The sequence below is a fragment of the Mustelus asterias genome, chromosome 29 (assembly GCF_964213995.1).
Source record: "Mustelus asterias chromosome 29, sMusAst1.hap1.1, whole genome shotgun sequence".
Lineage (NCBI taxonomy): Eukaryota > Metazoa > Chordata > Chondrichthyes > Carcharhiniformes > Triakidae > Mustelus > Mustelus asterias.
The window spans coordinates 23,435,959-23,449,644 of NC_135829.1; the positions used below are offsets into that span (position 1 = coordinate 23,435,959).

Consider the following 13,686-nt stretch of genomic DNA (forward strand, 5'->3'; position numbering starts at 1 on the left):
GCTTTTTGCTTCTAACTGGTGGGGATAACTTTCCAGGCCTGATCAATATTTGAGCAAATCCACTGCATACATATTGGTTAGTTAAGTCAATCAAAAAATTGGAACAACGAGCTTTGCATGTTACAGTTATCTAACCCTCTGGCTTGGTGAGTCGCACTATACATAAAACTTAATTATGTATAGATTTGATCTGATTAGACTGTGAAGTTCAAGTGTGAATTTTAAAGGATCCTTAAAACTTGTTTTTTATTTATTAGTCACAAGTAAGGCTTACATTAATACAGCAATGAAGTTACTGTGAAAATCTCCTAGTCGCCACGCTCCGGCACCTGTTCGGGTACACTCAGGGAGAATTTAACATGGCCAATGCACCTAAACAGCATGTCTTTCGGACTATGGGAGGAAACCGGAGCACCCGGAAGAAACCCATGCAGACACGGGGAGAACGTGCAGACTCCACACATACAGTGACCCAAGATGCGAATCGAACCCGGGTCCCTGGCACTGTGAAGCAGCAGTGCTAACCACTGTGCCACCGTGCCCCCGGGAATCGAACCCGGGTCCCTGGCACTATGAAGCAGCAGAGCTAACCACTGTGCCACCGTGCCCCCGGGAATCGAACCCGGGTCCCTGGCGCTGTGAAACAGCAGTGCTAACCACAGTGCCACGTAATTTTCAATATTTGAAGCTTCTCTTCAGTAGTTGTGCAAGTTGAGAGGGTTTGATTTACTGTCTTTTAATTATGAATGGAATCAGTATGGTTATTCTTGACTAGATGCTCAGCATTTATCAGAGTGCATTGGCAACCAGACCGAAACACCAAATCTAGATAATGAGCTATTTATTTGCATCATATTTATACATGAAATTATTTCAACATGTGCATGAAAGATTTGATAGTGCAAAATTTTCAGATCTTCAGAATATCAACTGAAGTTTTCAACATAATGTTAATTTCAGTCCCAGCGAGCCTATTCTTTTGTAGAATAGGTACAACCATACCACAGAAATCATACCTTTTAAGATCCACATTTCATTAGAAGTAAGAAAATATATAGCTGCAGTGCAAAGTACAGTTCCACAGACAAGCAAAAAACTGGACGTTAATTTAGTGCAATGGACGACAGGAGATAAAACCTCAGGGCTTTGAAAACCTCAGTGACTTTCGCTTCACCAGCTGCTGTTGTCGCCTCGCTGCCTGAGCGTCTCGGAGAGCATTGATCGTCCTCTGAAACACAACATTTACAAGCATCATAGTTATTGATTATTGCTGAACCTCAACAGCTCAAGAGTCAAGTCCACCAAACTAACAGCTGCGTGGTTAATTAAAGCAGCTTAACGGGTAGCGAGCCTGTTACCTTATGTGTTGTAAGAAGTCTCACAACACCAGGTTAAATTCCAACAGGTTTATTTGGTAGCACGAGCTTTCGGAGCGTTGCCCCTTTATCCATTCACCTGATGAAGGGGCAACGCTCCAAAAGCTCGTGCTACCAAATAAACCTGTTGGAATTTAACCTGGTGTTGTGAGACTACTTACTATGCCTACCCCAGTCCAACGCCGGCAACTCAACATCATGTTTAAAAGATACAAAGGAATATTTTAAACATAATCCATTAGTTGACAAAATTATTTTATGTAGAAATTTATAGTTCTGCAGGTTTCAAATGGTGCACTTTCATAGAAACCCTACAGTGCAGGAGGCCATTTGGCCCACTGAGTCTGCACCAACTCCGATAGAGCATCTCACCCAGACCCTACTCCCATAGCCCCATGTATTCACTAACTCCCCTTAACCTAAACATTTTTTGGGACATTAAGGGGCAATTTAGCATGACTAATCCACCTAACCTGCACATCTAAAGTTTTTTAAAGTTTATTTATTAGTCACAAGTAGGCTTACATTAACACTGCAATGAAGCTACTGCGAAAATCCCCTAGTCGCCACACTCTGGCACCTGTTTGGGTACACTGAGGGAGAATTTAGAATGGCCAATGAACCTAACCAGCACATCTTTCGGACTGTGGGAGGAAACTGGAGCACCCCGAAGAAACCCACACAGACACGGGGAGAATGTGCAAACTCCACACGGACAAAAACCCAAGGCCAGAATCAAACCCGGGTCCCTGCCACTGTGAGACAGCAGTGCTAATCACCGTGCCATCCCTGCTTCCGTTCCTTTCATATTTGACCTCTGTCCTCTCCTTCCACTCACCAGCACACTGTGGCTTTGGTACGTATCATAGAGTCATAGAGGTTTACAGCATGGAAACAGGCCCTTCGGCCCAACTTGTCCATGCCACCCTTTCTTTTTTTAACCCCTAACCTAATCCCAATTGCCCGCATTTGGCCCATATCCCTCAATACCCATGTAATTGTCTAACTGCTTTTTAAAAGACAAAATTGTACCCGCCTCTACTACTACCTCTGGCAGCTCGTTACAGACACTCACCACCCTGTGTGTGAAAAGATTGCCCCTCTGGACACTTTTGTATCTCTCCACTCTCATCTCATCCACAGGATGCACCCCACAGCAACTCACCCAGTCCATTTCAGCAACACTTGCTCTCTCTGTACCCTCCTTCAATCAAAAACATTGTGGAAATCACTTCCAAGTTCCCCACCAGGCCACCCTGATTGGGACATATCATGGGTGCATCACTGGGTTAATCTCCTGGCATTCCTTACAAAGCACCATCCCCACAAGGACTGGAGTGGTTCAAGAAGATGGACCATTATCGTCCTTCTCAGGGCAACTCGGGACCCACTAAGCGTCTCAATACCACCCACATCCCAGAAACTGTTTCTTCAATTACATGGTTTGTAAAATTTAAAACAAAATCTAATTGATATTGATTAACATCTGGTGAAAACGTAACGATTAAGTCCATGTTCTTATTTTCAGTCACTGACATTGGTGTCATCCAGCAGTGAGAATATCACACAGCACAGTGCTGTCAGCACATACTACTGGGCGATTGGTTAAAGGAATTACAATAGCTGACACCTCAAACTTTGTGACCTCTACACAATTCATATTTTAAGATATTCAGTGCAAAAAAAATGAAAACGACTATTTATATAACACCTTTAGTGTAAGAAACATGCCAAGGTGCATTGTAAGAGCATTTTCAAACACGACTGACATCAAGCCATGAAATATTAGGCAAAATGACCAATGGCTTGGTCAGCGGGTGGGTTAGAGGGGCGCCTTAAAGGAAGAAAGAGGTAGAGAGGAGGGGGGGAGTTGCGGAGAGGAAATTTCAGAGTTTAGGGACTTGGCAGCTGGGGTTGCGGAGATAGGACAGAGGGGAGGCTCTGGGTGGGATGCTGTGACAATGTTGTGAACTTATTGCCAGCGAACTAAATAAGGGATCGATATAGTGATCAAGGCAAAATACTATGGATGTTAGAATCGGAAACAAAAACCGAATATGTTAGAAAAATCTCATCAGGTCTGACAGCAGCTGTGGAGAGAGAGTAGAGCCAACGCTTCGAGTCAGGATGACCCTTCGTCAGAACGGTGAGCCAAGTCAGTTTTATTGTACCACACAGAAGGGCAGCATGGTGGTACAGTGGTTAGCACTGCTGCCGCACAGTGCCGGGGACCCGGGTTCAATTCCGGCCTTGGGTGACTGTCTGTGTGGGGTTTGCACGTTCTCCCCGTGTCTGCCTGGGTTTCCTCCGGGTGCTCCGGTTTCCTCCCACAGTCCAAAGATGTGCAGGTTAGGTTGATTGACCAAGCTAAATTGACCCTTAGTGTCAGGCGGATTAGCAGGGTAAATTCCTGGGGTTACAGGGATAGGGCCTGGGTGGGATTGTTATCGGTGCAGGCTCGATGGGCTGAATAGCCTCCTTGTGCACTGTAGGGATTCTATGAGTAATTGTTTCTTGGTCGATCTTTGGAACCACGGAGATATTGTCATTTCATTAATCCTATCTCCGGTCATCTCAACTGATGCTGCACATTACAAATCCGGGAAAAAGTGAGGGAATTAACTCAGTATAATAATTTTAAACCATTAAATAGTTAAGAGTAAAACCAAAGGCAATTTGGGAAGAATAGAATGATTTTAATGGAGACATTTATCTGCTGTACAGACAGAGGAAATGGGATATGATAAACAGTGCACAAGTGTCACCAATAATAGGAGGATGCAGTTACAGCAGAGTAAGTTTACATGTGCCTTTTCCAAATATTAATAATGAGCAGCAGTCGGGGTAGGTCACTGGGTCCCTCAGGCCTGATCCACCATCAATACGATAATGAGGCCTTTGATCCACATTCCTGCTCGTCTCCCAAAACCCCCGACCTCCCAGTCCAAAGATGTGCGGGTTAGGTTGATTGGCCAGGTTAAAAATTGCCCCTTAGAGTCCTGAGATGTGTAGGTTAGAGGGATTAGTGGGTAAATATGTGGGGGTAGGGCCTGGGTGGGATTGTGGTCGGTGCAGACTCGATGGGCTGAATGGCCTCCTTCTGTAGTGTAGGGATTCTATGATTCTATGAACTCCGCCTTGAATATGAGCCAGCCTTCACTGCTCACTCCAGTTTAAATGTTGATATGGGGATTTTTAATAAAAAAGGGACAAAAACATGACAATAGGAAGTCAGGTTTCTCAGGCAGGTCGTACAGACATACAATTATTAACGCAGTTACTGCTCCCTGAGAAATCATGCTGGTGTCAAACATTCCATTCCTGTTTAAACAAAGTTATTTACCGTTGCCATTTTCGCATCTTGGAGAATCACTTTTCTCACACAACCTTCGGTTCCACACTTTGGGTTTGAAAATCCTATTATAGATTGATCCTGTAAAAGAAAAACACAACTCATCACCTTTTGATTGCTTGAGTTATTGCCTCTTTGGCTTTCATTTTTGTTTCATAATTCCTCAGGATAACTCCTGGGGACAATATTTCTGAACAAGGTTTCAAATGAAGTGACACGATCCCCGCCCCCATTCAGCTGAGAGCTGGATTCTACCTCATCCACATTGTTGCTCTAAAGCCAGCAGTTAGGGGGCAGCCGAGACGGACAATGCAAAAGGCCTTCCTTTCTTCCCATTAAACAAACTTACTGGGTTTCCCCTCACTGACATGGCGGAGCTTTGTCCCTCCACCCCTACATTCGCAGATTCCACCAAACAACATTTGCCGCACAATCTGCCTTCTTTGTTTTGCAATTCACATTCTGAACACTAATGAAACTACGTTCGGAGTCCCACCATCTCAACTTTGCTGAGAGGGAGGATGTTTGTAAAGTCAAGATTGGGCCAAGCGTGGCGCAAGTTCACAGCAGATTAATCTTCAATGGCTATTTTGATGAAACATTCAAACCGTGTTTACATTCTGCTTTGTACTCACGAGGGTTTCTAAAAATAGAGGAAATCATTAAAGCCTCAAAACAAAAGCTCTCTCTGTTTAATGATGAAAGCTTCCAACCACACATCAAATCAGAAGGAAGCGCGGAAACAATTACGTTTGAGAAATGCTGCTCTGGAGAAATGTGCATCTTGTGTTTATTATAAAGGATAATGCCCTTTGATTATTGTAGTGATTAAAAATCTATTTAGTACTTCGCAGTGAGGAAAGCACGGTCATGCATGGAAGTTAATTCACATTTTTATCAGCCTTTAGTAAACCATCAATGATAGATGCAGGTCAAGTATTGCACAGCGTACCTTGACGAAGAGACTCAGTACGTTGCCTTCTAAAGCTGGTGGTCGGATAAATTCTTCAAAAGTGTAGTTCCAGTCATTGCCAAGGTGGCCTAGAATCTCATCAGACACACAGACCACCCTCCTATAAAAAAATCAAAAAGCAACAAAAACAGAAACAGGTCAATTTGTGCGCACTGCGCAGGATTAAAAGCAGGTTTTGATTCCTATACACCATTAAACTAATGATCTCAATCATTTAAAACGCGGCCTATATTTGTAGCATGGGAAACCTTCCAAACAGCCTACAGATTAAAGGAAATCAAAAACCACCATTTAAAAAGGTCACTGAATACCCTTAAAAATCACTTCATTCACTGCAAAGTTACCCAATGAGCTATCAACACCAAACTAACCAAATTGTTCACATTATTTCTCAAACTATTTGAAGAGGCCACCTAAACTTCATAGAATCATCATAGAATCCCTACAGTGCAGAAGAGGCCATTCGGCCCATCGAGACTGCACCGACTCTCTTGACAGAGTGTCTTGCACATGCCCTATCCCGCCACATTTCCCAAGGATAATCCATCTAACCTACACATCTTTGAACACTTAGGGGCAATGTAGCATGATCAATCCACCTAATCTGCACATCTTTGGACTGTGGGAGGAAACCAGAGCACCCAAAATGTGCAGAAATGTGCGGGTTAGGTTGATTGGCCATGCTAAATTGTCCCTTATTGTCAGGAGATTGGTAGGATAAATGTGTGGGGTTATATGGATAGGGCCTGGGTGGGACTGTTGTCAGTGCAGATTCAATGGGCTGAATGGCGTTCTTCTGAGCTGTAGGGCTCTATGATTCACCTGAAGGAAACTCTTGCAGACACCAGAGGGCGGGGAGGAACGTGCAAACTCCACACAATCACCCAAGGCCAGAATCAAACCCGGCTCCCTAGCACTGTGAGGCAGCAGTATTAACCACTGTGCTGCCCACTTCTTTCATAAACACTAGAAATGTTTTAAAAACCTAAACAAAATCACCTATCCTGATTTTTTAAACTCAAACTTGTAGACATCCCTTCAACCCAAAGCCTATGCTTATTTTCTACCCTGTCCCCCATTGCAAAGATCCCTCAGTTTGTTCCTGAGCTCTAACACCGTTGCAATTTCTGTGTATTTAATGACTGAATTTCATTGGTTTGTGCCTCTCTGCTGGGGCCACAGGATGCACTAATATGATATTCCTTCCTGCGCCATGCCTTCATGCTCTGGTTACCCACTCTGCTATGACCTCAACAGATGTTAATTGCCAAGTGAACCAAATCTCAGTGGGAAACTTGGCTTTCAGGCCATAGCCTTTTTTTTTGTATTCTGCAAATGAGAAGCAAAAGTACTGATCTCAGCAGAAAGAATTCCAGTAACACATTTGGGATTTAAAAAATTAAAACTAAAAGCTTTATTAACAAGAAGAAAACTTAATCACACAAGATTACAGATACATAGTTAAAAATAGTCATATAATAGTCATATAAAACATTACCCTACAAAAGACTCCCTACTTGGTCAAACCCACAAGTAAACATCTTCCCAGCAACACTCCCTTGTAGATGTTTATAAAAATTCAGCATTATCCAAGAAAACGCTGCTGTTACTTTTGCGCCCTTTCAAACTTTCTCCCACTCTGGCGTGGAAATCCAAGAAACTTCAGACCAAGACTCCATTTTGCAGCACAGGACTTTTCTGGCTTGACTGGATGGCTGATTCAAACTTTACATTCTCCCAGCCCAGAACTGTTTCCAGGATATCTTTCCTGCACAGCCAACACCAAATCGGCTCAACATCTCTCCTTCCATATTCCTTTTCATCTTCGCTTCCATTGTTGCCAATACAACTCAGCTTTTCCAAATGATAAAAATCTTTCATGTCTTTCCTACAGCCTCACTCTTGGGATCAACTAAAATATGATAATCTTCCCTTCTTTAGTTGCGAAACCGTTGCAAGCAGTAAAAGTCTTTTACTCCCCATTGAAATTCAATGGCTGAAATAGAAGCAGGTCCTATCTATCTGGCTTTGTCAAAGCATGGCTTTGTCAAGGGCAGATCGTGCCTTACGAGCCTGGTGGAGTTCTTCGAAAATGTGACTAAACACATTGACAAAGGGAAGGCAGTAGATGTGGTTATATGGATTTTAGCAAGGCGTTCGATAAGGTCCCCCATGCAAGGCTTCTAGAAAAAGTGAGAGGGCATGGGATCCAAGGGGCTGCTGCCTGGTGGATCCAGAACTGGCTTGCTCAAAGAAGGCAGAGAGTGGGTATAGATGGGTCTTTTTCTAAATGGAGGTCAGTCACCAGTGGTGTGCCCCAGGGATCTGTTCAGGGACCCTTGCTGTTTGTCATTTTCATAAATGACCTGGATGAGGAAGCGGAGGGATGGGTTGGTAAGTTTGCCGACGACACGAAGGTTGGTGGGGTTGTGGATAGTCTGGAGGGATGTCAGAAGTTACAGAGGGACATAGATAGGATGCAAGACTGGGCGGACAAGTGGCAGATGGACTTCAACCCAGATAAATGCATCGTGGTCCATTTTGGTAGGTCAAATGGGATGAAGGAGTACAATATAAAGGAAAGACTCTTAGTACTGTAGAGGATCAGAAGGACCTTGGGGTCCGGGTCCATAGGACTCTAAAATCGGCCCCGCAGGTGGAGGTGGTGGTTAAGAAGGCGTATGGTGTGCTGGCCTTTATCAATCGAAGGATTGAGTTAAGGAGTCTGGGGATAATGATGCAGCTATACAAGACCCTCGTCAGACCCCACTTGGGAGTACTGTGCTCAGTTCTGGTCGCCTCATTACAGGAAGGATGTGGAAAAGATTGAAAGGGTGCAGAGGAGATTTACAAGCATGTTGCCTGGATTGAGTGGCATGCCTTATGAGGATAGGCTGAGGGAGCTCAGTCTTTTCTCCTTGGAGAGACGAAGGATGAGAGGAGACCTGATAGAGGTGTATAAGATGTTGAGAGGCATAGATCGGGTGGACTCTCAGAGGCTTTTTCCCAGGGTGGAAATGTCTGCTACGAGAGGACACCGGTTTAAGGTGCTGGGGGGTAGGTACAGGGGAAATATTAGAGGTAAGTTTTTCACACAGAGGGTGGTGGGCGAGTAGAATCGGCTGCCGTCAGTGGTGGTGGAGGCAAACTCAATAGGGTCTTTTAAGAGACTCCTGGATGAGTACATGGGACTTAATAGGATAGAGGGTTATAGGTAGGTCTAGAAGGTAGGGATGTGTTCGGCACAACTCGTGGGCTGAAGGGTCTGTTTGTGCTGTAGTTTTTCTATGTTTCTATCTCCTAATGCAAATTTCTAAATTTTACTAAAAGCCCACTCAACCCGAGCTTCGTTATGAATGTATGCATTTAGCACCTTCACTCCTTTTATCCCTCAAGTCTTCTAGACAAATGAGCCGGGATTTTACGACCTCGCTCGGGGGCGAGACCAACGGAGAATTCTGTTCTGCGAGCCTCGCCCATCCCGAAATCGGGGCGGGAATGCCAGTAAAATTCTGACCATGGTCTCCAATAACCTTTCCTCAGCTTAATTGAATCACTGACACATACACACAGAACCTTCTTTACAGAATAACACACATTTCCCAAACACTATTTTTAAAAACTTACATTCTTACAACTCCCCACCCGGTGTCTGGTTAGTCAACTCCAGTCTCCTTCCTTTCCAGTTCAATGCTCAGGTCTACAAAAAGTTCAAACCTTGTAGTCACACAGAATCACTTAGGTCTCGGCCAGGAAAAGAATCTGACTTGGGATTCTTTTAATTATTATTTGGGGAAGAGGGAAGGTTCCAGAAGATAGAATTTCTAGGGGTCACTAGAGGCAGGACTGGAATTATGAAACACTGAGAATACAGAAGATTTGTGAGCATTGAGAAATGCTCAGGCATTCAGGCGATTGGGAGGGTCTGAGAACAGTGGCAGTGGGGTTGCTAAAATCTGATAGGAAAGGGAGTGAGGGAACAGGAGCTGGGCTTATTGGCCACTTTTGAGGAGAAAGTGTTCCAGGAATTAAATGTCAGCCTTATCCCTCAGCAATGTTTTGTTTACCAGACTCCTCCCACTTGTTTACCTTCATTCATTCCATTTTCCCACCACATAGTTTTGCCCTCGAGGGTAATCTTTTTGTTGGGAGCTTCCTTAACTGTGCCTCTTAAGGCTGTGATTTTTCCTTTTTTGTTTAAAAGCAGCATGGTACCAGAACACATACACCTTCCTTCCATCTGGCAGTGGAGGAAAGCTCATTGAATATTTTTAAGGCCCAGTTTGCGATTGACAAGGGAATCAAAAGGTATCGGGGGAGGACAGGAAAGTGGAGTTGAGGCCACAATCTTATCAAACAAAAAGGCAAAGCAGGCTCACGAGGCTGAATGACTTACTTCTGCTCCCAGTTTGGATGTTTACCTACTTCTTGTGAAAACGCTCATTGCTTTTAAAAGGAAAAACAGCATTGAAGTACCTAATTTTTCCCATCCCTTTCTATGGAAAAACAGTAGACAGAACTTTGACACAGATCCTCTCTGTGGGGTTAACAACAGGTGTGCAAGGGATGTTAACACTGACACTAAAACTATCAAAGTACAACATCTGAATTTGATGGCTGGCAAAGTCCGACAGCGCGATGCATCCCATGGGGCTCTTTTCTTTGGACCTGAGAAGACCGAGAGGTGGCCAGATAGAGAGGGAGGTCCTTAACATTATAAAGGGGTTCAACAGAGTAACACAGAAACATAGAAAATGGATGCAGGAATAGGCCATTCGGCCCTTTGAGCCCGCTCTACCATTATTTTGATCATGGCTGATCATCAAATTCAATATCCTGATCCCCCCCGTCCCTCATATCCCTTGATCCCTTTAGAATGTAGAAATGATGCGGGAGACCAGAACTCGGGATTATAAATACAAGATAGTCACTATTAAATCCAATCGGGAATTCAGGCGAAATGTCTTTACCCTGAGAGTGGCGAGAATTTGGAAATTATTACCACAGGGAGTGGCTGAAGTGAATTAGGGGCGGCACGGTAGCACAGTGGTTAGCACTGCTGCCTCACAGCACCAGGGACCCTGGTTCGATTCCGGCCTTGGGTCACTGTCTGTGTGGAGTTTGCACATTCTCCTCGTGTCTGCGTGGGTTTCCTCCGGGTGCTCCGGTTTCCTCCCACAGCTGTGCAGGTTGGGTGGGTTGGCCATGCTAAATTGTCCCTTAGTGTCAGGGGGACTAGCTAGAGCAAATACATGGGGTTACGGGGATAGGCTCTGGGTGGGATTGTGGTCGGTGCAGACTTCTGCATTGTAGGATTCTATGAATAACATAGATACGTTGAAGGGGAAGCTAGATTAGTACTCGAGGGAGAAAGGAATGGAAAGCTGTGTTGAAACAATTAGATGAATTAAAATGAGAGGAGGCCTGTGTGCAGCAGAAACAATAGGAATGATTAGTTGGAGCAACTGGCCACTTTCTGTGCTGTAATTACTATGTCGCAGTAATACATTCCCACCATTAGAAAAATAATACAGTAGTTGGGTTTTGTTCAAATTATGAATTATTTGACCTGGTTAAGAAAGATTACTGAATCTGCCAAGAACCAGTCAGTATTTTGTATAACTTGAATCAAATTGATTATTGTGACATGTATTGGATAGAGTGAAAAGGATTGTGTTTCTCTACCTGTTTGTGACGAGCAGGTTGGCACTTTTCTTCTCGTATAAACGACAATGGAAACGGTAGTTTTCACCTTCAAATTTCTGAAAATCCAATTTCTGTAATAAAATTAAACTGCAGTTGTTATTTGCTCCAGCAACGTATAATCGAAGTACAAAATATGAACACGTTATGTCCATTAGGTACAAGAACCAAACGTCTGGCAGAATGGTCAGCTTGTTAGCTGGTGGCCTGACCAGCTGAACTGTGTTGCATTTGGATTGGCACATGGATAAGAACAGTGCCTTAAAATGTTACTTCAGCAACTTGGTGGAGGGTTTCATACCATCAGAGCCACATAATAGTGGCATGCACTCCATCTCTACTAGGCCCCACTGACAACTGCCTGTATCCTAGACCCAACCATCTTCAGCTGCTGCATCAATGACTTTCCCCCTATCATAAGGTCGGAAGTGAGGATGTTTGCTGATGCTTGCACCATGTTCAGTACTATTTGTGACTCCTCTGGTACTGAAACAGTCCATGTCCAAATGCAACACTCCTGGACAACATTCAGGTTTGAGCTGATCAGTGGGAAGTAACATTTGTACCACACTAGTGACCAGGCAATGACCAGCTCCAACAAGAGAGAATTCAATCATCTCCCCCTGACATTCAATGGTGTTACCATCACTGAATCCCACCACCGCGCTGTGGACTACCATTGACCAGAAACTGAACTGGACTAGCTGTATAAATACTGTGGCTACAAGAGCAGTTCAGAGGCTGGGAATCCTGCAGCGAGTAACTCACCTCCTGGCGCTGAAGTTCAGTGCTGCTACAGTCATTCTTGGCGAGGGACATTAAAGTCCCCCATCCAGAGTACATTCTATTCCTTAGTGCCTCCCCGAAGCGGTATCCAACACTGAGGAGTACTAATGCAAAAGCTGAGGGAGGGCAGTAGGTTATAATCAGCAGGCGGTTTACTCGTCATGTCTGACCTGACGTTATGAGACTTCATGGGGTCCAGAATCGATGTTGAGAACTCCCTCATGACTGTTTACCACTGTGCTGCCCACAACCTCTGGTGGGTCTGTCCTGTCGGTGGGGTAGGACATCACCAGGACATTGTTTGAAAGGTATGATTCTGTAAGTATGATTAAATATCAGGTTGTTGCTTTACTGTGGGGCAGCTCTCCCAATTTTGGCAGAATCCCCCAATGTCTTTTCGGAGGGTTGACAGGCTGGGCTGGCTGTTTGTTGTCATTTCCAGCGTCTAGCCTCGGTCAATGTCAGGTGATCAGTCCATTTTCATTCCTTTTAGTAGACTATGTAGTAGTTTGATTCAACTGAGTGCCTTGCTAGGTCATTTCAGAGGACATTTAAGAGTCAACTACATTGCTGTAGGTCCGGAGTCACATGTAGGTCAGACCGGGTAAGGATGGCAGATTTCCTTCCCTAATGCACATTAGTGAACCAGATGAGTTTTACAACAATCGACACTGGTTTCATGGTCACTATTTCTGAGACGAGATTCTTAATTCCAGATTGTATTAACTAAATTCAAATTCCACCAAATTCCAGCTGCCTTCGTGGGATTCAAACCATGACCCCAGAGCATTAGCCGAGGCCTCTGGATCACCAGTCTGGTGACAGAATCATAGAATCCCTACAGTGCAGGAGGCCACCATTCGGCCCATCGAGCCTGCACCGACAACGATCCTACCCAAGCCCTATTCCTGTAACCCCATATATTTACTCTGCTAATCCCCCTGACACTAATGGACAATCCACCTAACTCACACATCTTTGGACTGTAGAATGAAACCGGAGTACCCGGAGGAAACCCACGCAGACACGGGGAGAATGTGCAAACTCCACACAGACAGTGACCCAAGCCAGGAATCGAACCCAGGTCCCTGGCGCTGTGAGGCAGCAGTGCTAATCCCTATGGCACCGTGATATTACCATGTGATGGAATACTCTGCATTTCCAAAGATCAAGAAGCTCGATACCATCCAGGGCAAAGCAGCCTGCTTGATTGGCACACCATTCACCACCTCCAACATCCACTCCCTCCACCATTGGCGCACAGTAGTAGCAGCGTGTACCATCTACACGATGCACTGCAACAACTCACTAAGACTCCTTCAACAGCACCTTCCCAATCTCTTCCATCTAGGACAAGGGCATCAGATTGGGAACACCAGTGCCTGCAGGTTCCCCTCCAATCCACACACTATCCTGACTTGATGTGAACATGCCGATGTTGGACTGGGCTGGATAAGATGGCAGGTCACGCGCCACCAAGTTATAGTCCAACAGGT

At 44.7% G+C, this 13,686-nt stretch overlaps 1 protein-coding gene across 3 annotated transcripts in view; it reads right to left on the reverse strand.

Annotated features, from left to right (window-relative positions):
• Window positions 1-824: 824 nt before the first annotated feature.
• vps13c (vacuolar protein sorting 13 homolog C) overlaps window positions 825-13,686 on the reverse strand; it is a 339,816-nt gene continuing 326,954 nt past the window's right edge. For all 3 annotated transcript variants that reach the window (XM_078200207.1, XM_078200204.1, XM_078200205.1), the window contains 4 exons: window positions 11,387-11,478; window positions 5,681-5,801; window positions 4,720-4,809; window positions 825-1,228 (listed from right to left, as the gene is read on the reverse strand). In XM_078200207.1, the coding sequence (XP_078056333.1) occupies window positions 1,139-1,228; window positions 4,720-4,809; window positions 5,681-5,801; window positions 11,387-11,478 (393 nt within the window). In that variant the 3' untranslated portion in view covers window positions 825-1,138. The remainder of the gene's footprint in view (window positions 1,229-4,719; window positions 4,810-5,680; window positions 5,802-11,386; window positions 11,479-13,686) is intronic.